Below are 26,927 nucleotides of genomic sequence, written 5' to 3'. Positions count from 1 at the left end.
CTGCAGTTCTGGCAGGACGAAATGAACATCTTCCCGATGCTGGCCGATTCCCACTCCCATGCAGACGACTTCGGTCATCTGAACTTGTGATGATATATTAGATACACACTATTGGCATTAGACAAGGCACTCAACACTTTTTTTCAACACCATCTATTTCAAATTTAAAAAAAAAAAGTACTACACATATTCTTTGTATTAGGAAAAATGTTTTATTTATCTAAAATTATTCTAAGGGTTCTTTGAACTCTATAGTTACTCAAGAAAACTGGATTTTTGGTGGGAATATACCATCTTTACTCTGATACTTCATTTTTCAGTGACTCTAACTCAGTCTTCTTTCGGATACTGTCTTTTCAAATAATGAATAATTGCTAGGTACAGAAAAACCCGGTAAAAGAAAGAGTTTCTTCCATAGGACAGAGATGTAGTAAACACTGGGTCTAACATCAGGATCAAAAGAGAACAAGTAGGCAAGGCTTTGAATATCTAAGGAAATACTTCAAAAACGGATATCCTTCATATCATGGGGGCGGTGGCAGACACAGCTAAATCCTCGAACTATTTTCAAATGCATCTGACAGGATAACTGTTGCATAATAACAAATCCCTAACTGAAATTTATATTAGTTCCTCAACTTATCCACAATACTTCTAGTCTATATTGACACAGAAGTAGGGAACACTGGGAAAAGTAAAAATTGATCTTTGAATGTAGGCCAGAACCCCAGTAATCACTGTTTTACAAAGAAGGACTCTTGACTTTATCACAGGGAAATGGATTATATATTGTTCACATAAGATGCTGCCTTAAATAACTAACAACTCTGGAGGACAAAAGAGAAGGCTGGGTTTTTGCCCTGTGTTACTTTCACATTTTGGTAACTTGATGAATTGAAAAGTTCTCCAAATGAAAAGACAAGGGAGTTACTCATCCTACTAAAGTAACATTTTAACAAGCCCTGGACAGCAGGTCACTAGCCTCAAAGAAACAAGTACAGAAGCAAGGTACAGACAACTTTATTACAATTCTTTCCAAACTTCAAAATGCATTTATCACTGAAGTTAGACCTACTATATAATATATTATATTACAAGGCAAAAAGCATTTATAATCAGATACTTCATTTCCCTGTACTGCCCAAAATATAGCTTTGTAAGAATAGCAGCAACACACAGTAGTTTAAAACACTAAAATATTTTTCCAAATCAGGAACATTTAAATTGAAACTTATTTTATGCCATTTTCCTCCAACATAAAGAAAAAGCAAAGCTATCTTCTACATGTCTTCCTGTTGACAACTAGAATTTGGATATTCCATGAAAACACCACCAGCTTACATACACTTCCTCAGTAGATGACAGAATCTTTAAAATCAACTGAAGTAAAACAATACTATGTTTCCCCACTGCAAGCAAAGGCAAAATATCTTTTTTTGTAGTCACGTGAACTAGGCTTTTAAAGACACCCAAATCCACAATGAGCTTTAATAGTCTTCTCTGCTCAATCTGCCTCCTCATATTTGCTCTCTTAGAATTTACAATCAGCTGTGAACATCCCCTAATGATAAACTTGCAAGTAAACTTGGGAAATATCACAGCATAAGGGAATCACTTTCCTAATTAGACAAGGACATTGTTTGTTCATCCACCTCTGCTTCAATCGACAAACCAGATGAACCTTACAAAAGGACTTCCTACTCCACACTTCCTTCCCAAACAGCGAAAATAAGTGTAAATATACTGAAAGGGTCTGGTCACTTCCTTTTCTTTCTTTGGTTTTGCATGTGTAAGCTACCAGTTAGGACAAAACATGTTCGTTCTTCTTGTTTTCACAATTGGAAACTGTTAGGATAGTATAGAAACGTTCTAGTTTTCGCAAGACAAATGTGAAGCAGATTCTGCTACGAACTGGAGAAAGAGAAGGCGAGTGAGTGAAAGGCATGGCTGGCTGCTCGGTGGGGAAGCAAGGCTCATAATCACTGAACGTTAAGAGCACGTGCTGAGACTTCATGGTGCCAGTCACGTAATTTTGTGTATTTGGGACTAAAAACGTGAAGGGGTATCTTTTCCCTGTGGAAATAAAAGAGAGTGACAGAAGAGTCATAAAAGGTGAAAGGAAGAGAGTCTATACTAATTCCAACATGCAGAAAACATGCCTTGTAAAAGCTGGATTTCAGACAGCTGTTTTGTTAAAAATAGCAGCATTCAAAAGTATAGAGTTTTTGGAAATACAGAATTAGTCTACAGAGTCCTCTTGGAAAATTTTTTTTTAAGCACCAAATAAAGGGAGTTCAAGACAACACAGGAAACCCATTCACTGAAATTTGTACTGTTAGTGAGACATTCCCCAAATACGCTGTACCCATTCATTATGTCAATATTAAAGAGAATATGTTTTAGACAAAAAAATCCAGACAGTATCAACTAATTTGGAAATCTGTAGGTTGCATGTTTAGGTCACACTAAAGGCACCATGGGTTACATGCTTAGTTTCTATTTACTAAAACAACAAAGCTGTAACATTGTACTTGAAAGTTTGAAAACAACAAATTAAGACCATTCATGAAAAGAAAGCATTCAATTCATTGAAAGAGAACTTACTTTGCCTTCTTTGTATTATCATTTTCAGATTCTTTCACTGCAATGTAAATAAAATACAAAATAAACTTTTAAGTTTTTTTTTTAACTTTAAAATCACTCACATAACTATCTGTGTGAATTAAGGTCAGATGTTGAAACTACACAGAGCAATTAAAATAAATCCATAACATGTTTACACTGGCTATATACCAAGGCTAGTACGCCCTCCCCCTTCTCAATGCAACTCCCTGAACTGAAATCTTGCTATATACAACATAACTTACATGCAATCTTTACCAGGACTGTTTGTCTGCAACTGCTGATAAGCCTAGATGTTCCTATCAGAGCCAAAAACATTCCTCGCCTAAGACCTCTCAAAGTTCACTCACGATGCTCAGTCCCAGTGATCTGGGCAAGGATCCGGAAGGAACGAGACTGGGTGGTTCCAGTCCGCGGGCGCCAGTCTTCAGTGTCCTCAATCAGCCTCTTCTTGCTGGCATCACTGTGGGTAGGGATGTGATAAAACTCCGTGTTGCGCTCCACAATGTGTTTTCTTGGCGGGCTAGAAAAAAGGAAAAAATAATAGTTACAATTTAAACTACACTGATAATAAAAATAGTCTCTGATGAACTATTTATAATTTACACATTTACTTCTCAATATTCCTTTTATGTAAATATACTAAATTAAAATACCCTTCTAAAAAGACATAGTAGTAAAATAATTTTATAGGTTAGTATAAACAACGATAAATGTATAAACAATAAACAACTGAACAGCAAGATTACCGTTTTGGTGGAATTTTCCTTTTAAGTGACAGAAGGAGGCAGCAGAAGAAAGATTCCCAACATGAAGAAAACGAAAGAAGAAGGATAAGGAAAGCAGACAATGAAAGTTTACAGCAGTAAAAATCCAATGACTTGAAATTACTGCGCCATATAAGACAATATGAACTATGACTTAGCCGGTTAAAGATCCTAGAATTTATCCTAGAATTCTTCAAAGGATTGGTTTTTACATCTTAAGTAGAAATTGTAAAAGTTTTGGAAATTTTGAAAAGGACCCTAACAACTTTCTCAATCGTGTTTATAGCATTTTTACTCTTAAACAAAGTGTACTCCAAATGAACACAGTGAAGATCTGTGGTTTCTTTAAGAGACCAAGGTTGAGACCCTGACTCTAGAATTCTTCAAAAGTGTGATTTTGGACAATCTCACTGAGCCTCAGTGTTTTCATTAACAAAGAAAGCACAAAGTAGTGTTCTGAGAATTAAGGTTGATAATATGTGCCAAAGACAGAAATACTAAGATATCCAAATAATGAGTTTGCCAAGAACATTCATACTTTATAGCATAAATGTTAAGGAAATCAAAATATTCATTATCATTTCAGGATAGACCGAACACGATAAATACTTTCGACTTCTCCTGAAATGAGACAAATGAAATATTTCAGAAAATAAACAGGAGCTCAGGCCTTAGCTGGCAGAATGCTGTCCTGCGATCTGAGTAGAGCAAATGTTCTAAATGAGGCCAGATGTGGATGTAAGACCTGCTAGGTTAACATAGCACAGACAACCACCGTGCCATAGGACTGCAGCATCCTAGCAGGCACACCATCAGAGAACCACTCAGCACCGGAGCTCTTCTTACTTAGTGCCACTGGCTTTGGAGTCACGTGGACAGTCTGAAGGGCCTTGTCCCCCACTTCATGTGTTTTACAGAAGTAACCTAACTGCTCTACATCTCAGATCCTCCATTTGAAAAACTTGAGTCTTAAAGGTGGTTCTGAGGAATGAATAAGGGGGATGATGTATGCGAACAGCTTTCCACAGGTCAGGACTCACAGAAGTCATCACACTGCTCTTTCAGAGACTAGGAAATTAACTGCAATGCATGAGGCTGTATGTCACACACACACACACACACACACACACACACACACACACACATATATATATAAGAATCAGTATGTGTGCAGCGAAACAGCAAGACACATAATTTACAGTGATATTTCATGATTATGGAAGTGAACTACCTAATCGACATTTATGAATACCGAGCAATATCTAACCCTTTTAAGAACAGACAAAAATTCCAAAAACTAGAAAAAAAACAGAAGTTATTTATAAAAATATAGCCTTTGGCATATATAAAACAGCTCTTAATTTTATATAAGTACTTGAAAAAATTTGTAGCAGCTAACAAACTTATTACGCTTTAAGCTTCCCTTTAATTAGTCAGTAAGCACTGCTTATTAAGTTATTACCAATTACTAGTGTTATTAGGTTCTCACGCAGTCCAGGCTGATCTGAAAACCTGGTAGGTGGCTCAAACTGGCCTTTAACGTCTGATCCTCCGTTTCCATCTCCCCGGCACTACTAGAACTACAAGGTGTGCAGTCACACTCAGCTTAGGCAGTGATGGGGACCGAACACTGATTTGGTTTAGCCTCTGAGAGGTTTCATCTATGAGATCATAAAACAATGGCTTCAAGCTAAGAATAATAATACAACACTATGGAGTAGTTCACATGACATGTTTATAGAAAATATAGTACATCTTAGACCTTACGGCATTTGCTACCACAGATTCAAATTCTCAGATTAAATAACAGGATTTTTCCAAACATTTATGAAGTGCTTCCTCATTGTGAAAATTTGAATATGATGACTGTGTTAAAAAATATCAATGAATTTTAAGGATTTTAAAAATCTTTGAAAATAGAATAAATTTAACTCAGAAGAGTAAGTAATGTACTTCAAAATACAGACATTCAAAATTATGAAGCTCACCCACACTTATTTTTTAAAACAATACTAAAAAAGGGGATACCTAGATTATATCTCTAACTCTAGTAAATGATGATTGTAACAGTACCCACGCCCCTAAAGTTAGCTTTACTAAAGTTTTCTACTGTAGAGATGTGGGCATTCCAAACATACCACTAATTATTCATATGAAGATTTCTAATGTAAAAAGCCCGTTTTTAAAATGTTCCTTAATATATTTGATAATTATTGTAGTGAAACAATACTAAGATTTGCTGGGGTGAAAACTGAAAAGTTAGAGACAGAATGATAGAAATTACAAGACAAACCATTAGTTTAGTACTTACACAGTGCCAGGGTTACTGAAGGAGAAATAATTCACACAGGAAAGATATGATAGAGGAGACATGGAAGTTCCCAGAATGATGGAAAACAGAGACAGCAGAGAGGGGGAGCAAAAAAGGAGGAGAAGAAGGATTAAAAACGAAAAGAAAGAAACAGAGAATCCAAAGCAATTTACAAGAAGGCACATGAGCACCATGCTTCAAACCAATCCCAGGAACACAGAGAAGTAGGCGGGTGTTAGACAAATCTCTGCTGCATCGCTAATGTGAGACCAGCAGCTTAACAGCCGTGTTTATCCCGCAAAACACTGACAACGACTTTATATATTAATGTTAGTCCTAAGTTCCTGAACACCAAAAAAAGAACCATGTATCCTTTTAATGTCTAGGTTTTTTTTTTAAAAAATTATTTTAGTATGAATCAAACTCTTATTTCCCTATAAGAGGACATGATAAAGTAGAATCTTATATATCACTTAGAAATCGTTTAGAATGTATTTTAAAATCAGAAAAGAAACTGTTCAGTTATCATATTATATTAATATATTAAAAGCAACTATATAATCTCTTCCCATAATTCATTAAATAAGAAAGTGTTACACTGAATTTTCTTCTTAAAATGTAGTGTTTGTTGCAAGGGTAGAAAGCACAGCAGACTGGGAACAGTGAGCTCTCTATGAATGCTCACATTCCTCCCTTCTGCCCATGACCACCACCGTCACTCATAAGGCCAGGAACCTTAGAAGCAGTATGTGGGAACTACATAGTTCTGTATTGTTGGGGATATAATTACTGCTCAGAAAGGTCTATCTGATTTGATATGGTAAAAAAGAACTCATTGAGTAATACCTGAAGAAAGTGAACTTCAAGACACAATTCATTCACACAGCCTAACATGAGCAGAATTATTAAAAAAAATATATCTGTATTCCATTACAGATAGAGAACCAAGTATAAATGCTATATTGCTTTATAAAAGAACATGCTGTTGGTTCTTCGACTCTGCAATTAAACCTAGAGTAGAAATTCATTACAAACAAAGTGAGAAAAACTGCCTAGCAGCTTTAACGTTAAAACTGAATAGAGTTGTGGTACTTTACACGTTGACATCAACATAACACAACGGAGGGCTCAGCTCCACTGAGTGAGGCTGGACACAACAATGAGGGGTTCATCTGTATTGACTCTCCTCACAGCAGAAGCAGTGGTTCTCAACCCTTCCTAGTGCTGTGACCTTTAAAAACAGTGCCTCATGTTGTGGTGACCCCACACAATAAAATTATTTTTGTTGCCATTTTATAGCTGTAATTTTGCTACTTTTATGAATCATAAAGTAAATATTTGTGTTTCCCAATGATCTTAGGAAAAGGTCCTATGACCTGTGAGTTATTAGACCACTAGGTTGAGAAACATTGGCATAAAGCATTTTCTATTCCACTATGCAGGAATATTGCTTTACAACTTAATTTCTTATATACAATTGTAGATGTAATCCAATAGTGTAAAATTGAGGGAAAATATTTGTGTTAACATGAAATTGTGGAGGCAACGTTCTGGGTTGAATGGCATAAGTAGATAGTTGATTTCAACCTAAGGAAATCATTTGAATATAATCAAAAAATATTTTCATATATTTTAGAAAATAATGCTCAAATAGATAAGCTTCATATGTAGCAATGTCACCTTGACAGTCAGATAGCCTGTACTAGCTAAGATGTACATTTCCCATGCCATGGGCAAAGTACATCTCCAAGAGGCTCATATTCTTCAACGGTAAAATGGGTTGCTCATTTCTGTCCTTTAGAATTCTTACAAGGGCTTATATGTAAAAGTATTTGAAAGCTATTCAAATAAGAGTTTGTAGGGTCAAACAGTTCATACTACTCAAGAATAGTGCTTTCCAAGTGCAGCCTATGTATATTAATCACTTGGAGAGTCACAACTTTGAGTCTATAGTCTCTATAAACAGACACCAAATAAAAATGATAGGAAGATATCCAAGAGACAACAGGTGACATAATGAAAGGCACATCCAAATTTGGATCAGGATCAAATCTTAGCTCCCATACCAGAAGCTTGACAAGAAAATACACAGCTGCTCACTCAGCTGGATGAGAACTGGGTTACTGTCATACATTTAGAAACACAAATACCCAGTAACTAAATGGATCTGAATTTTGAGCTTTGAAACTATCTACTTAATAAAAATGTTTCAACTGTTTGGTTTTTTTTTTTTTAATTTCAAGGGGCATGTTTTCCTTTTTTCAAACAAGTTATGTGCTACACTAGAACCTACTAACTGGCCAGTTTTTATATGCAATAAGTTAATTTTAAATAGACAATAACTATGTTGTCTGCATGTTTTACTAATATGTTTGGGTCAATCAACAGATTGCAGTGAATCAGAAGGGTGTTCTAACAACTCAACAGCTAACTCTCTTGAATATGTCCGAAGCAGATATTCCCTTTTTCCAAAGAGACTTCACTGTGGTGTGCAGCTAAAAAACAAAACAAAACAAAAAAACCTTCTGTACATGTTCAGAATAGTCACAGCTCAATTAATAAGAAAAATTGCTAAATTATTGCTAGAATGAGCTTTTAATCTTGTCGTTAAGATCATCATTACTAGTAAGTTTAATGTCGCTATGAATAAAAAAAAACATTAGGTTTTCAACATCTATGTCTACTAAGTGATCCACTTAATAAATTGGTAACTATATCTGTTGAGTAATTTTAAAATATACGGACTTTTCAATATTCACAGAGAAACAAGCACACTACACAAAGACATCTAAATCTGCTAGTAGTATTATCTGAAATAATTCTCCAGGAAATCATATGGGTATTAGGTAATTTAATTTAGAAAATACTGACTTTTAATGTCAATTAGAAATAATTCAGTTTTGTATGTATTTTTTACTACTGGTACAAGTTTTTATGGTTTCTCATCTTTGTCTTGTAACACTCTTAACTAATGAGAATTAAATCCCCCAAGCATTTCCTTTCAGCCAGTGCACAGAAAACCCCACACATCTTTTGATATAACTTAATTAATACTACTTACTAATATAAAGCACTACAACATACCAATGCAAACCAAGCTTATTGAAAACATTTTTAAGTTACAAGTCTTTTGCAAAATTTAATTTAATTTTGCAAAAACTGAGCAGTCATGCTGTTTACTCATATATAAATCGCCATATTTCCTCTCCAGTAATGCAGATACTAACTTTGTCACGTGTGTCTTCTGTGAAGAGAAAAGGATTTTAAACCATTACTTGATTATATCATTAACTTTCTAATCTTTCAAGGCCAGATTCTTCAAACACTACATAACACCCTGTTAGTAGTTGCAGCCAAGAAAGCTGAAATATCGGCTACATGAAACACTTACCTCCTGAGAGCAGTGGCACATTATAATGCAGGGCATGTGGACAGTGGAATGCAAATCAGTTCATCTATTTCATGTAAAAGAGTTTGTCTCCAGTCAGGAATAAAAAGCCTTGCTCTGTTCTTCATGGAGTAAGGAGGTACCAGAGAGAGCGGCATGCCAAGAACAATAATTTATATACAGAAGAGAGACTGAAATTTCTTAAAGGTGCCTTAATCACTACAAGTCACAAAAAAGAATACTTACATAATGTTAAGTTACTTTCAGAACTACCAATACACTAGCCAAACTTCCTACTATACGGGAAATAGCTAGTTTACATCTTATTACTGACACCCAATAAACACTTGTTTGTGTCTCCTGTTTACTGATTCAATACAAATTTGAACGGGATACCTACAAAACTGGCTAATTAGCCAACCACTTCAAATCACTGAAAAGCTAACAGTCCTGGTGTTTGGAGGAAAAGACAACTCAGCCATTTACTTTTGTATCCTTTTGAACTTTAATCCTTTGGTCATTGGTGGGTGTTATTTTAAAAGCAATTAATAAAGAGCAATCACCCTCAACTTTATGAGAGTTTTGTTTTACTGACATCATAAAAATCTGAGAAGCCAAGCAGTCAGAAATCTGACAGGTTGACACCTAACAAGGAGAAAGTGTACATCAGTGCTACAAAACACTAACCCCAAGGAAGGTCCATGGCTGAAGTATGTGACTTTTTACTCCTCCAGTTTGAATGTGTTACAGAAAGAGTACTACAGATTGGCCTTAGAATTTAACAGGCACCAAACTGTGTTCTTACTGTCCTAACATCTGGACAGCATTTGACATCCTGCTATTTTTAAACACTTTCAGTTTGCAAATGCAAAGCAGTAGCTTGCTTGTTAATGATGCAAAACATGTAATAATCCCTTTTATCCTCAATTTTGCACTGTGGTGAGCACAAGGCATGTGCTTGGTGAACACTTGCCGACTCATTAGGAAGCTGTCACTAAGGCCCTGAAACAACAGCGCTGTCATTTTGGCCTGAAATAAGCTCTAAATCATTTCAAGCCTAATTACTAACGGAATGTTTACTACACACAAATTGAAACTTTGTGAACTCAGGACTTTTCCATAACTTCACCTTGTACCTCAAAAAGACTTTATTATAAAATTTCCAGAAGTGTTAAAAGGTTAAGATATGTTAAGTGATAGTTAAGACCTGACTATCTCCAGTGGGCTTTCTATCTACACACACGAGAATTGAAGAAACAGTAAACTTCTGCTTCTGCATTTGATAGGCAAATCATTTTCTTCTGGTTACCTAGTCTGATTACTTCAGTACTATTGTCATAAAATAGACATACAAGAAAAAAAAAAATCAAACATACACATACTCTTTGCCTTTCGAAAGAGGAGACTTAACATTTTGTGAAGGGCACGAATTTATTTCAATGTCTACATTAATACTTTTTTAAAAAGCTACTCTCAACCACAGGGCCAAAGATGCACAACCCAGTAGCTCTCCTTGCTCCCTGAGCAGCAGCCTGGAGCTGTGCCACCTCCTCTTTCAAAGCCCAGGAGCTGCCATGGCAACAATGCTACAGAAAGCACATCCTCTTCATTAAGTAAGTTAACATTCCAGAGGGGTTAGATCTCTCAGAATAGGCCTATCTACACAATTATTTTAATTATAAATTTCCTGGGGACTTGCATCAGTGAAGTTTATCACATGTGCTTAGTATTTCCCTTAAAAAGTACATTTTATCACAACGAATCCTAACAAAATTGCATGTTGATCACTTTACCTTCAAATAACTTCACTGAATTCTGAAAGACCTAAATTAGCCTCCTAAATATAAGGCTTCAAAAACATATGTGTAACCTTAAAACTTGAGTCTTCAAATACTTTAGTGTGTTCAACACATTTTTAAAACTGCAATGCCCAAACACAAAATTGTAACTGAATTTTCAAAAATTGCTACTATTATTTAACATCCTCTATAGTTTAAATGCATTCATCTTTTTAAAAAAAACTATATATTGCTTTTAGTGCTGAATATCACTCAGTTTTTAAAATTACTGATTGCATTTAAAGAATAAATTCCCGATAAAATATACCTAAAAAATGCAAACTATCTGCTCTGGGCTAACAATTTATGCAGAGACGTGAGTCAGAAGTCAACATGTTTTCAGCTTTCTAGACTACATCCTGGAGGAGAGAGATCGCTACAAACTCATGTCCTCTCTCTTTGAGAACAATTACAAACACACTGCTGAAACCTGTGGAGACAAGAAAAATGATGGAAATTTTGAGGCTAGATTTGCCTTGCATTGTAAGTGCCAGCTGCTCAACACTGCAGGAACATGGAGGGAAAAGTAGAAGAGTATGTTGCAGGTTCAGAATACATAAAAATGTATAATTAAGTTCTGATTAACTTCTAACTGCTTTATACAAGTATTTTGTAAATAAACAAAGGACACTGTTAGTGTAGCATGTATAATTTCATCTTTCTTCAAAGAACAGCTGAAGGAAAAGTAGATGGTTTCCTGGAAATTATCTGAAAGAGCAGAAACTACCCTTGTCCACCTACCCATTTTGCTGTTTAATGTCACCCTGGGATCCTCTTCTCTGTCCCTCTGCTAGCTCTTGAGCAGGCTCGGAACACACGCTGGTGACTGTGGGCTGCCGTGGGACATTAACTGCAGATTTACCAGTGTTCAGTGTAGATGAACACTGGTCAGCGCTAAGATTGGCATTAACATGCAGTCCGGATGCAGAGAATGGGGGAGGAGTGACAGCAGCCACAGGTGGAGGGGAAGCATGTGATGAAGTGGTGGCATGGGCTGGGGTGAAGGCTGACGATGGTGATGGGATGGATGTGACTTTTGGTGAAGACACAGAACCAAAGGGCCGAGGAGCTTTATTGTAGGCCGTGTTGGTTGTGGAAGTGACTTTGGATACAGCAGGAGATGTAATGGGCACAGGTTTAACTACTTCTTTAGGTTCACCCTATGCAAAAAAAACATAAACATATACAAAAACACAGCAAATACATGCAAAACACACCGAGTACAAACAAACATGTTGATTTTTAAAAAGACAAACACAATTATGTAAGCAGTGCAAAAACATTTTCAGAAAAAACAAACAGTTGATAAAGCACAGCATGCATGCTAACTGATCTCAACAGCGTAACGAGAATGTACACACTAAACACATTTTCATCTATAAAAATGACAGTTTCAAAATATTTAGGAAATAGAGCAGGAAAACCAGGAGGGGGGAAAAAAACCTGAAGGCCATCATTAAATGTCAACTTAGATATATTTTAAAGGAATAATTTTATTCCACATAAACATAATCCTACTAACTGAAACATCTTATTAAAATACACAAAGACTCAATTATAACTCCATATTTCTAGCATTTTTTCTTTCTCTCCACAGTATAATTACTGAGTCATGAAAATCACCAAGTTTTAAACTCTTCAATTAAAAAAAAGAATGAGGAATTCACCAAACTCAAAGTATGTAATACACACTAAAGAATTTGGAGGGACAAAACATAAAGCAGGTGAACAAAAAACAATTATCCTGCATCTCTCCTATGATCTACTTCTGTTTCCCCTTCTCGGTGAATTAAGATATTATTCAGGGATAAAATTATTTTTCTTTTTGAAAATAAAATATTTATGTCCCATGAAGAAAAACATATTATATATCTCCTCATTGCTAGGAGCAATGTAAGAAAATGTAAGCAAAGTAAGAAGAGCAGTTCCTTCTAAAATTACCAGTGTTGGTAAACCTTTATCTGGACACATTCTAAAAGTCTTCATTAAAATGAGATTAATTTCTACAACACTGGAAAAAAAACCCAAAAACTTTCACTCTACCATCCCAAAGGAAATCAGATCTTTAAGAAATATATATTGGTAGCTCAAATGCTTAATTACAAGGGGGGGAGGCCAACATAAATCTTATAAATTTTCATTAATTGAGAAAAATAAGTTAGGGCTGAAACAAGTAAATTAAATGAAAAACTGAATACACTTCCCCCTCACAAAAAAAGGGAGAAAATCTTCAAAGAGAATAAATCAGATGATTAAAAACACTGGTCTGAGGTAATGTGAGCTACATAATGAACATCAGGAGTTGCCAATAACCTAATTCAAGACCACTAATCTAATCCAACACTAGAATGGCATTTCGTTAACTATTTACTATTGCTTTTTAGAAAATAAATGTGTAAGTATAGGAAACTTAAAAGTAAATATGAAAGGAATTTGGACATGCATTGATGGCACTGTAGGGACTTAGAAATAATGTTTTATAGTATTATTACAAATGGTAACTGTGATGGGTATTCTTGGTTGTCAGACTACATCTAGGATTAACTAAAACTCGAATAGAACTAAACACTTTTAATCCAGATTTTTTGAGGTGGAAAGATTTACCTTTAATGTGGGCCAAGCCTGCTGTTGGTATAAAGAACATTGAAAAAGAAAGCTTTCTCATTTTGCCTGCTTGCTCTTGCCTGGCTAGAAAGTCTATCTCTTCACTGGCATTAGAGCCACTTCTTCTAGATTCCAGCGCACACCAAAGACCAGCTGAGAGGTCTAGCATCATGGATTGAGCGGCTACTGGATTCTTAGACGTACTACTGGTAGACAGCCATTGTTGGACAAGCTGGTCTAGAATTACACTCTGTAAGCCATTTGAATAAACCCACTTTCTGTCCATGTACACTTAGATTTATTCTATAAGTGCTGTTCCTCTGGAGAATCCTGACTAACACAGTAACTTTGTAAGATCTGGGTTCTCCTTTCCTCTTTGTCTTTTAAGTAAGAGAATGAGTAAAACTGAGCTCAGACTAAACTCCACGTTAATATGATCCGAGATAAGAACAGCAGTTCTTGATAGACTGAGTCCAGTGATGGCCAACTATAAACATACCTTCTGAACAGCAACAGGCTCAGGCTTGGCTGCAGCGGATGCTCTGGTGGGGAAAGGAAAAAAAAAACCATGAACCATGAACCTCTGGTACTTTAGAAATATTGTCAACAGAATTTTACTATTTATATATTTTGAGATATTAAATTATATACATATATATAATTCAGTTTCATCATTCACAGTATTCTCATTAGTTCATGTAATTAGAAGTCAAATGTCACAAGACCCAATATTCTCATATCTTTCTAGCCCTATAAGCACAAATAAGGCAAAAAGGCACACTCCTGCTTGCAAATATATCTAAGTTCTCAATTCTTCAGCTAAGGCAATCCCCACATTAAAAGGTAAAGTAGCAGGACCTCCTGATCCTTGGCAGTTCTTCAGTAATCCAGCCCAAATCTTGATTTCCAGAAGTAGTTGCCTTTTCTCCTAACATTCATGAGCATATCTACCACTGCTGGGTCTCTTTCTAAAGGTTAACAACTATATTTAGGTTGAACTAAGTCCCTTATTAAGCAATTTACTTTATATTTATACATTTTTTAAGATTCATTTATTTATTATGTACACAACATTCTGCCTCCATGTATGCACCCACACGCCATAAGAGGGCATCAGATCTCATTACAGATGGCTGTGAGCCACTATGTGGTTGCTGGGAATTGAACTCAGGACCTCTGGAAGAGCAGCCAGTACTCTTAACCACTAAGCCATCTCTCCAGCCCCCTATATTTATATTTTTAAACACTTCAACAAATTGATGCATTTGCTAAACATTGATGTTTAATATCAACTTTCAACTTGACAGAATCTAGAATCCCCTAGGAGCATGTCAGTAAGTGATTATCTAGTTTAGGGTAATGGATGGTGGGAAGTGACACCTTAATTATGGGAAGCATCATCCCATGCACCAAAGTCCTAAACCGAATAAATGAGCCAAGTGCAGGAAAATCATCACCCATTTTTCCTGCTTAGATGCAATGTGACCAGCTGTTTCAAGCTCCTGCCACCAGACCTTCCCACTATGACAAACCATGTACCTTCACGCTGTGAGCTAAAATACACCCTTCTTGAAGTAATTTTTCCAGGATAGTGTGCCACAACAGTGAGAAGAGTAACATTAAAGACTGGATTGAATTAATTCACCAGGTTCCATTCAATGGAAGCAATGACCATGTCCTGCCTTTAATCTATATGTCAGTATAGCACCTGGAAGGTAAGGTGTCATCAGCAATGAATGTGCGAGAAAAATATTAAAGAAAGTTTGACAAAACTCCAGGCATGTGACAGCTATTTATATTTCAAGTGGATTGATATTTTAACCTGTTATTATTTTGCACCATGTGACTTTTGGTATGGTGGGCTAAAGAAGGACAATAAATGGTTTGGAGCAAGTATCTCTTAGGAAATAAAAGTATCACTATCTTCATCTTTCAAAACGGGAGCTTCAAAGTTCAAGTAAATTGCTTAGGATTAGAGCTGAGCCCCACACTGTTATATTTTATAGTATGATAACTGTATTTATTAACAATTGAGAAAGCTACTGATATTTTATAGGGCATTTACTTGATTTGAAAGTGTGATTTTTTCCCTATATTAATAATTGTTGAGAAATTTCTACATGCATATAATGTGTTTTGGTCAAACTGAACCCCCACTCCAATTCCTCCTCTATCTCCCTACTGCAAATTATTTTTTTTAATATACCAGAAGCAATCCTTTCACATTACACCAGCCCAAGGATAAAACATCAAGGTAGAATTCCAAGAATGTAAAAATAGTAGGTAAATACTGATAATTTTACTATATAAAACAGGGGGTTGTTCTATTTAAATAGTTAACAGACTACAAATAACCTAGAACAATGTGCCTATCAATAAACAGATGGGCTGGAGTGATGGCTCTGTGGTTAGGAGCATTGCCTGCTCTTCCAAAGGTCCTGAGTTCAATTCCCAGCAACCACATGGTGGCTCACAACCATCTGTAATGAGATCTGGTGCCCTCTTGAGGAAGAGACCTGGACAGTCGTCCTCATCAACTTAGACCACGAAACCCAATATGGACAAGATCAACAAAACCACCATCTACGGGCTGCCCATGCATGCTTCAGCATTGCCAGGGCATAAATTTCATTTTTTCATCATTCATTCAATAAACATATTCTAATAATGAACTCTGATCAACATTTTAGCAGCAGTTGAATTTTCCAATAACACAAATTTAACTATAACAAGTACCAACTGACTAGTCAGCTGGCGTAAGGAAAGGCCCAGTGGATACTAACACTCAGCTGCTGTAGTACAAGTCATATCCTGTACCGCTGCATAACTTTTCATGGGTTCTCAAACAAGTTCTCTTTAGCTTACAGGGTTATTATAACAAAGGGCAAGTTTAAGGGCAGAACAGTGGAATCTTCCTTTCATTCAAATTTCACAATCCAATTTAATCGCAAAGGATCCAGTCATTAAAACCTCCCAAGACATTACTGAAAGGTTGCCAAGACTGAGAAGCCAATATCCTTTTTCATCTGGATGTCTTAAAATACATGAAACATGTCTATCAATGTAATTTGTAAATAAAGGTCAACTATACAGCTGGTGTGTAGTTCAGCTTGCCCACTATGGGCAACAAAGGCCCTCGATCCAATCCTCAGCAACACATTAAGCAAGCAAAAATCTACGAACAGTCACAAGGCTGCTGCATTCAAGATAAATACAGATATCTTATATGTATGAAAAGAAATCACTTCATTTGTTCTAGTGTTCCCTCTAACTTAAGTAGTGTTAGCAACGACAAAGGCCCAGAACCGTATTTTCACTGTTTTGTTGTCTCAACAACTTATTCTGCTCAGAATGAATGTTAACATAACTGAAAGCTCTATAAACACAGTATTTGAAAAAAAAATTGAATTTACAGAAAAAAATTAAATCTGAACACACCCCATTTGCCTTCTGACAAGGTTTCACAAGAAATAAGATAAGCATTTCAGAAAGAATGGCAATACGCCCACAAAATCCCAGGGTGGGTCATTATACAAATACCCTACTGCATGGAAAAATACATTGGCTTATCATTAAATGTCAAACAAAACAGCTGATGGACCACAAAGTGCAATAAAAATCAGCTCCCTTGCTTTAAACACTAACCATAAAATGAACCATAGAATTATTAAATTTTGAAAGAAAAGGTTTCTTATATCCCATTAGTATCATGTGACATCTCTGAATATTTATTGAAGTTCGAAATTTCAGCAAAAGCTTGAAATATTCTGTTAAGCTGGTTATGTTAATATGTTTTACTTTGCTTTTTGAAGTAAATTTGTAAGTTAGGCCAATCTTTAAAATCCTTCTCAAAAAAATTTTTTCATTTTAGTACTGTATGATACAATGCTTCCTACAATATTACTGATGTACTAGAAAACACCCACATTATTATAAACATTTTAGAAAAGTTTCTCTCTAAATGATACTTATTTCTTCTATTTTGTGTGCCTCTTCCCTGATTTACAGAATCAATATGTACTTTTCAGAATAAGAAAAACTTTTTCAAAGTTTATTTCACAGTAAACTACCTTGTAAAAATCTAAACAACGCATTCTACTATGAAAGCTATGTGGGAAACATGAAGGTCCAAGCGACACATCATCTCAATCACAAGCCTGTGGATACTAAGGAAAATACTATGGATTGTCGACTGTACATATTTGAAAGACAGCTTGTTATTCAGGAATAGTTCTCAAGAGCAGAGTTGAGGGTGGGGCTTGGGAAACATCATTTAAAATAAATATTTAAAGAATGAACAGATCTTTGCAATGTCTGAAATGTTTGCTTAAGTCTCCCAGGAGTAGCAGATAAAATTAAGGGAAAGAAATATTACAATGTATAATCATAAAACTTTACAATGCATAATCTAAAACCTTTTGCTTATACAAATTATCTTTCTTGTCTCTCTGGTACTCTCTTGAATTTTGTGTTTAACAAGATACTCAGAATGACTTTCCTAAAGCATAATTTGACCATATTTAAAGAAGAAAATTCCACTTCTGTTTTATATATATATATATATGAATATATGTATATGTGTGTGTGTATATGAATATATGTATTCAGCATTCTCTGCGGATAAAGCCCTAATATGTGAATATGGAAAAACATTTGCCCAAATTAAATTTGTTATAATTATCTTTAAGTTGGACAAACAGTAAGCACTTTCTCCTTTAGCAATGTCACATATTAAATGAAAACGAGTAAATTTAAGACATTTAAACAAATGAATATTTAAAAACTATGGCATAAGGATTTTTTAAAAAAAAAAATCACAAAATACTGCCTCTCCCATCGGACAGCAGGGAAGGCGAGTCACTCCTGTGCAGGGTGAGTTTCCAGTCTGCTGAGGTCCTGGCAATGGCACAGGGCCATGGCTCAACAATTGGCTTATTGTTCTCTCTCCTTAGTGGGAAGCCCTGACAAGAGTAAGCCTGCATGGTGAGATACCAGTGCCTTAGCTCAGTGCTATCGCCGTAATATGGAATTCAAAGAACAAAGCTGTCCCTGTGGCTGGAATAAGCTTTCAAAGTTGTTAGCTTGTTGTTGTTGTTTTGTTTGTTGGTTTTTGGTATTGCTGTATATAGCTTTAACCAGTTTCAGAGCGTCCAGCTTAACAGCTGAAACGAGTTTGCAGTTATAACAAACCTATCAAAGACTAGAATTGTGATGTCCTAGTTAGAATGAAGAACATAAAAGAACAACCATAAGTTAGCAATAGCTCTATCATGGATTAGATATTAAAAAAAAAATCAGACAAAACTGCAACTCTATACACCCAGGACTTGGAGCTGTACTGAAACCATGTTTGTGTATCTGCTAATACTGCATGACCAAACCATGTACTTTTTATTTAACGAAGCAGGCAGGAAAAACAGAACTATGTGAATAAAAATTAATTTATGTTACTTTTGATAACCAGGAGACTTTTTCAGTCCAATCTAACATTTAACTCATAAATAGCCATGCAGAAAAAAATGAGAGGTCTGGTTCATCTTTTATGAAGTGAGCTCTCAATTTCCCACAGGATGGCCATCTTTCACCTCCTGACCTTAGGACCCACAAACACTAGAGCACATCATTAATCACTTTAATTACAACGATGTCAATTTATAATAACAAAGCAAGTCCAAATGTGAAAGAAAGCAAACAGCAAGAGTGCAGAGGAATGCCTCTTAAAGAATCCTCGGTACTTCACTGTCCAGAGACCCTGCGCATTTTAAACACTTGTGACAACAATTCCCTGGACTTTTCCAAATTACTCAAGAACATGTCCTATAAATAAAAGTATTAAAATAGTTATGTATCAGACATAAAAACATTCAGCTCATCAAAAGCTCCCCTTACATGTACTGCAGGAATGTTTTCTCTCCCGTTCACATCTTCTCTTAACTACAGGAACTAACAAAACACACCTAGATGGAACACAATCTGGATGGCCTATCTAAGCACAGATAAAGAAAATGGAACAGGTGCATGGAAATGCTCTGGCCACGTATCTAGAGCCCTGACCTTGTGCTAGCACAGGGCTGTAAACCAAGTGTGTCTCGGAGATGTCAAGGACAGGAGGGCATCTCCTGGCAACTGCTTCCGTTGAGTGCTTTTGCTGTTACTTTCCTTGTGAGTTGATCAATAGTAGTTGATACAAACTTGAAAAGAAATTTTGACCAACTAACTATAAATCAAGCTAAAGAGCTGAAGGATGGATGGGAGAAAAGAAAGGAGAGAGGGAGAAGAAGGGAGGGAGAAAGGAAGGGGGAAGGAGACAGGCAGGGATGGGGAGGAAGAAAAGTTCAGCTAATCTCTCCAACCTAATAGCTATGCCATTTTCACAGCGGGTTGGGGGGAAGCAGGATTATTGCTGTATCAAGCTAAATTTTAAAAGACTTAAATGCAAGCATGAAGATCAGTTAGAATTACTCTGAGCTCAACAATGAATTCATAACTTTTGAAACACTGTAATACTGAAATTTTCAGAAAGAAAGCCTAAATATATCAAAATAATTTGAAGTAGTGATAGTTTTGTCATCAATATTCCAATATTCTCATTTCCCTGCCCTCTGATATATCAATCTCACAACAAACTCCGGCCCCTAAGCCTTTCTTCCTTTTTGTAAGTGAAGCTCATTTCACTCTATATTGTGAAATTCAAACCAGTTTGCTAATCAATTTAACTAGCTTTGATAACTTGTATGTGTCACTTGATGTCTCTCACTCATTTGCAAACCTATCAAGTGTTTACTGTTTAGAGTTCCAGGATTTTGACATAAGAGGCAACAAGCCAGCTAAACATAGCAACACGTGCCTTTAATCTCAGTACATGTCATGGCTAAGGACAAAAGAATCAAAAATTATAGAGAATAGTGTTGTGGAGGAAGAATCCATTCTAATGTCATTCTACTCAATATGAAGTAATTTAATTAATCAAGACACACCACAAATAGATCTGGTGCTATTTCACAAAAATAGGCTTGGCCAAAGACTAAATATTCTAGAGTATTCTAAAAAAAAGATGGAACAATGAGCTATCGTCATATATATTTATAAAAATTTTACTATGCTTTATCTTTCTTTTAAAAATGGGTTATTTCTGTGTATCTTACGGCTATTTTTAAGTTACATGCAAACTTTCACCATGTTCTACTCTATTTCAAAAGAAGGAAAATTATACTTTATAGTTATTTCAACAATAATATTTTTGAAGAAGAAAGTCTACCTCTCCACTGTATCTTTTATTCACACTAAAATCAACCTCAGGATAACTTAAGGGAAAACTGAACTTTTTCAACAGTGATTTACAAAATGTTTTATGACTAAAGGAGTGTAAGATAGATAGATAGTTCACAGATATGGTAAAGGTTTAATGGAAGGAATTTTAAAATTCACAATAATCCAGACTTACTTTGAAATTTCATTATAGTGAAAGTACCATTTCAAAAAATGGTTTTATATAGAGAATAAAATATATGTCCAATTGAATTGCTACAAAATAGTAAAACTTATTGACAAGGAAAAGGCAGCAAATATTGTAGACTCTGTGGTTTCTAATCAAACTATTTAGTTTTGTCATTGTAGAAAGATAGATACAGATAAAACCTGGACCAATAAGGATGGTTGTATTTCAACAAAACTTTATTCACACAAGTAGAGTGTAACTATACTTGGATTTTAAGGCAAGCTTTCAGTTTCTGTTTAGATCTGCTTTGTTTATTTTTCTGCAGACGGTTTCACAGGCTGGGTTTGAACCCTTAATCCTCAGTTTTCATTCTCTCAAATTCTGGGAAAAAAGATGTGCAACCATAGATGGCTTACTTCAGTTTGGACTTCAACAAACCATCTCAGAGCTAATACTGTAGAACAAAGGCTATTTGGGTTTCTAAGTTCAGTATCATTCTGCAAAATGTAAAATCATTTTAGAAGGTCCAGAAATGAGAAAGTTCCATTATTCTCCTGTTGGCAGACAATACAATCACTTCAATCCTCTTACCAACTCTAGCTCAAACTTTCCCACTACTTGCAAATGAATCTAAATTTCCAAACCGCCTTCAAATAAAATTCACACAACCAGACACAGATTCAAAAAGTTTAGTGAGAGGATAGGTCTGGTTCAAGCCTACTGTCAACAGTGCTGTATCTATCCTGCACCTCAGTTCATTCCTTATGCACTACTATAAACTTCTGTCTTCTGCACCCATGCACTTTTAACTACTGGAAATAGTCTTAAAATATTCTAAAAGAACAAGTGAAAGAAAACACTGCGTTCTTTCGTGAAAATAGTTGACCAATGTAATTCCCATGTTTATCAACCAAATCTATACTTTGTATCAACCACAGGCTAATACCTTTATAGTTTATTAAAAACACAAAATAGAGAAATCTTCTCTTCCAGTCTTAAGGTAGAGAAAAAGTTTTTTTGCCTTCACAGTACCTATGATCTACATGAAAATAACGTGCTTTTTTTTGTTTGTTGTTGATGGTTTAGCTTCTGGTTTTTGGAGACAGAATTTCTTGCTTTGTAGACCAGCTTGGTCTCAAACTTGCAGATACTGGGCTGGGATTAAAGGTATGTGGCACCCCCACCCAGTTAATAATCTGTCTGTAACTAAGAAAGAGTTTAATTTGTACTTCTCCTTCTTCTTCTCTATTGTCATAATGCTACAATGCTCACAAGATTGAGCTGGTTCATGAAATAACAGAAAGCATGAGTAAGAAATAGTCGTAACTATTTTCACAGACTTCAAGTGAGGGAAAAAGTTAACTACTCGGGAAAACCTTGGTAAAAATAGGCGACATAGGCAGTCACAACGAATAACCTGAAGACCAGCTTGTTCTCCGTAAAAAAAAACTCAAGAGTCCCAAAGGGATACCACTATTGCTTTCTCATCTAAACTCTCCCGGAGCAAGGGTAATAATTCTTTGAGAAGCAGGACCAATAACAAATCAAGAGATGCAAGTCTAAGTTAGCAGCAAAGCTCCTGTCCTCTACATTGTTTTTAGGCCTGCCAGTCATCTAGGAGTGGGAAGCTCTCTGGGGTGCCTTTGCATCCTGCCCAGCCCTAAGCTCAGGACTGTCTGCGGTTCACTTTCTCCAGACACAGCCTCTCTGCTATTTCTGTCTAGGCAAAACACATTCATTACAAATTTTTGTAAAGAGGGTATTTTTAGGTAGTTCAGTAAAATTTAAAGGGATAAGCATTCCAGTATTCAGCACAGCCTTATTAGGCATACATCTCCACTAACATATAAGATGAAAACTTTTTATTTATTAGCATCTCATAGCTTAGTTTTTTTCCACTGATTTAACATTCAAAAAATAATGGGTGGGTTCAGTTTTCTTTTTTTTAATCTATATGTTTTGGCACTCAGAATCAGGACCTTTAAAAATTATTGAATATATTGTTTGTAGACACAGATAGGCCAGGCCTATCCTTGCTTAAGTTTCAAGGTCAGTTCTTAATTCTCACTGATTAAGAAATAGAATCTTATCCAGCATTCTCATTACTGAATTTCAAATCAATCCAAGGGATCCTATCTAAATCTAATAAAAGAAAAATAACGTCTGTTGAACTTACAAATACTTTTGAACATTACTATAAGTCCTTTGTGATCTATTCATGTTTCTATGATCACAGAGAAAAGAACATGCACTTATTCTGTTTTCTTTTTACTTATTAGGAAACTTTCTGTTTATAGAAACTGGGCTGTTTGTAAAAGAACACAGCACCACTTATATTTCTGGCTGGTAATTTAAAAGATTTTGTTGCCGGGCGGTGGTGGCGCATGCCTTTAATCCCAGCACTCTGGGAGGCAGAGGCAGGCGGACCTCTGTGAGTTCGAGGCCAGCCTGGGCTACAAGAGCTAGTTCCAGGACAGGCACCAAAAAACTACGGAGAAACCCTGTCTCAAAAAAAAAAAAGAAAAGAAAAAAAAGAAAAAGATTTTGTTGTAAAATTTAGAACAAATCAAAACCCAAAGCTTTTATATATTAACAAAGTATTACATTTTGTCTTCAACAGAGCAACCATATGAAACATAAATTACTTTCTCAACTCTAACTCCTTTCCCACACTATATAGAGAAAATCTGACAACAGCTAATTAACCTCACAGGACACATAATACAATGAATGAGAAGGTCTTCATCCAAATTAACTGCCTCTCTCCATCATTGTCTTTATATTATTTATTAGCAAGCAATCTAGAACAGTGCTCAACAGGACACTGCTTACAACATAAGCATGGAAGCTCTGAACCCAAACTAGCCTATGCCTGTACAGTGGATGATTCCTCTGATCAAACCTGAAAGCCCTAGCAATGTCCAACTATTATGAACAGTCTACATACTATTTCAACTTCTGTATCGACCTCATCGAGAAGAGCAACAAAAAGGTCACAGTGCTACTACTCCAGGGACCTCAAATAATTGAGTAGTTCTGGCCCAAGCAAACAACTATTTCCCAACATTTAATCACAATGTATAATCAGAAATATAGTTAATGTGTCATGATCTACCCAGTGAAAGTATGAACCAATAAAACACACACTTTCATGTAAAAAGGGGCAGTGAGTAGTGCATGGAAATACTGGTCTTGAGCCTATGATAAGCACTAATCTGGATTCAAAGACAGAGAGTTGAGAGAGATCTATAGTCATTTACCAAACAGAAACTGGCTGATAGTACTCACACACTAGTGTTTACGGAGCTGTCCTGAAATAGCAACCTTGTAAAACAAGAGCAAACCAGTTTTAACTTCTGAAGAATACTGTATGTAGCAATATACTCAAATGAACAAAATAAACAGATGTAACAACACCCTTAGCAACAAAAGATTCTCTACAGGACATGTCTTTAATTAAAACTGATCCTTACCAAATCTGCTTCTGACATAACTACTGAGAATACAAACAATGACTGCAGATTCGATGTGTTGTTCCCACAGTGATGTCCTCTACCAGGGACTCATAATTCTTGACTAAACAAATAGAGCTTTCCTGTTTGAAAATGTGGACAAGTCAAGCTAACTTTTACAATGGCTAACTTACGTAGTAGATTCTTTCATGGAAAAGGAGCATTCCCTCTACCGTACTCCCTTCCTAACAGGGTCAGCAATAATCTCTGAAAAGACGTGCAAAAGAATGGGAATAGGAGATTCCAATCAGGTCCATTTCCTCTCTTTGAGCTCTCAAAGGATAGAGAGGAACAAAGCAAACACAATGTACCCTGTCCTCTAATCTCCAAAGAACCATTTACAACAAATCAACATGTTTATTTAACTTCAGCATCAAAGTTCCTTATTTCTCTTATGATAACCATTCTTTATTCAAAATGGTTTTGTTTTCTAATTTTTTTTTTCACTTAAAAATGTTCTTGTTGGGGCAAGACAGATGGCTCGTAAGTTAAGATCACCATCACTGACAGCTCTTCCAGGGGAACCTAAGCTCTACCCCCAGCACGAACCAGGTGACTGGAGGACCCAGGCATGACAAACTAGAGGCCCCAGTCTCAGTAAATTTACCCTCAGGCAATACCAGGTACCAAGAAAGACCACAAAGGAAGACCACCCAGGCACCACCCAGAAACAGACCATCCAAAGGAAATTCCTAACGTTCCAACCATAGAAGTGAAGATAGGATCACCTGCCAGCACACACCCATTGCTTTTCACCAGGAACTGCCTAGACAAATGTCAGTCAATCAGGGATCCTGATCCTTAGAAATCTCTCACCTTAACCTTTGCTATTATAAAAAACCCACAAGTGAGCCCGGGGCTCTCCAATTGAGCCAATGAGTTGGACACACAGAGAGTCCAAGTTCACACTTGAACAAGAATAAAGGCTCTGCTTTTACATACAGGACTTGGTCTCCTAGTTGGTTTTTGGAGGACTCCGTTATCTGGGCATAACAGTGACTAACAATGAGCTGTAACTCCAGCTCCAGGGGATCAGCAGCCCTCTTCTGGCCTCATTAGGGACTCAGACATATATGTGAGACACAGACATACATGCAGACAAAACACCCATGCACATAAAAGATATATTTTAAAATGTTCTTGCCAAACACTAAGAATGAGTTTATAATTCTATGTATACTCTCCACAATGGAGCTGTGTGACTAAAATGGCCATGAAGTAATGATGCCCAGCCAGCCAGCACCAGTATTGCTGCTTAAAGCACAAGTACCTTTTACTTGTTTGGTTGGTTTGGTTTTTTTTTTTTTGTTTTTGTTTTTGTTTTGTTTTGTTTTTGATTTTTTTCGAGACAGGGTTTTGCTACAGTTTTAGAGCCTGTCCTGGAACTAGCTCTTGTAGACCAGGCTGGCCTCGAACTCACAGAGATCCACCTGCCTCTGCCTCCCAAGTGCTGGGATTTAAGGCGTGTGCCACCTGCTGCCCAGCTTGAAAGCACAAGTATCTTTATCACATAGACTGGGCCATATATTTTTTTCTTTTTTTTTTCTTTTTTATTCTGTCAATCTATTTATATTACCTAAATGCTGTATTTTCTAAAGTTATGTACTTCTCATACAGGAGAGGCAGGAAGAACTGAAACAGACTACCAAATAAACCTAACACTTATACTGGCCTCTAAAGATAAGCAGGTATTTTTCATTACCCATCTTTATCTGGTTGATTTGAAAAGCCATTGTCAGAGCCCTAATCTGTCAAGGATAACACCTGGTTTAAAAGCAGACTGCCTAGATTCTAACCCTATGCCTTTCATTTACCGACTGTTCAATCAGAAGAAAATGCTAACAAGGGTTTATCAATTTTACAGGGGTATTTTGAAAACTAAATGCAAAATCACTGTGAAGGGTTAGAGCAGTACTTGCCACATAAGTCGGCTCTATCAGCAATATTTATCAGCCTCCATGATTTGAAACACTGAATACAAATTGCACTTATAATTTTATTCTAGAATCTTGTCTTTTATGAGAGAAGACTTTAACACTAAACAATGCTTGGAGCACCACAGCATGCAGTGATGTGCACTTGCTATCAGAGACAATGCTTCAGTGCAGTGTGGGCTGTGAATGCCTCTAAAAGCAGTTCAGCAATTGAAATTGGAGTCCATATAGGTAAAAAACTGTTCCTCAGGGAAGAGCACACCAATTGGTTATTCAGTAACAAATGGTCAGCCCTGAAAACATACACACAAGTAACATTCTACAGACTAGGTGGGCTGTACTCATGTATTTAGAAATGAGTTTCTGTGTGTATATAGCAGGGGCAACAATCAATGAAATCAGAGGCCATGAATTTGAAAGCAAACAAGGAAAGGTATATATAAGAGTTTGGAGGTAGGAAAGGAAATGGCAAATGATTATATTATCGTCTCAAAATAAAAGAAACAATAAAAA

The 26,927-nt window shown here is 36.1% G+C and overlaps 1 protein-coding gene across 8 annotated transcripts in view; it reads right to left on the bottom strand.

Annotated features, from left to right (window-relative positions):
• Pdlim5 (PDZ and LIM domain 5) overlaps positions 1 to 26,927 on the bottom strand; it is a 166,298-nt gene that overhangs the window by 66,570 nt on the left and 72,801 nt on the right. The window contains exons 4-10 of one of the 8 annotated variants that reach the window (XM_085677624.2): positions 14,030 to 14,072; positions 11,668 to 12,086; positions 5,701 to 5,715; positions 3,372 to 3,389; positions 2,973 to 3,145; positions 2,605 to 2,641; positions 1,005 to 2,073 (exon numbers count right to left, since the gene is read on the bottom strand). In XM_085677624.2, the coding sequence (XP_085533750.1) occupies positions 1,980 to 2,073; positions 2,605 to 2,641; positions 2,973 to 3,145; positions 3,372 to 3,389; positions 5,701 to 5,715; positions 11,668 to 12,086; positions 14,030 to 14,072 (799 nt within the window). In that variant the 3' untranslated portion in view covers positions 1,005 to 1,979. Of the gene's footprint in view, positions 1 to 1,004; positions 2,074 to 2,604; positions 2,642 to 2,972; positions 3,146 to 3,371; positions 3,390 to 5,700; positions 5,716 to 11,667; positions 12,087 to 14,029; positions 14,073 to 26,927 lie in introns of those variants that run through there. The other 7 variants (XM_085677626.2, XM_085677620.2, XM_085677622.2 and 4 more) reach the window with 7 other exon arrangements.

Source organism: Myodes glareolus, chromosome 17 (assembly GCF_982192425.1).
Source record: "Myodes glareolus chromosome 17, mMyoGla1.1, whole genome shotgun sequence".
NCBI classification, from domain to species: domain Eukaryota; kingdom Metazoa; phylum Chordata; class Mammalia; order Rodentia; family Cricetidae; genus Myodes; species Myodes glareolus.
Note: the sequence above shows the minus strand (reverse complement) of the source record. Positions and strands in the feature narration are given on the sequence as shown.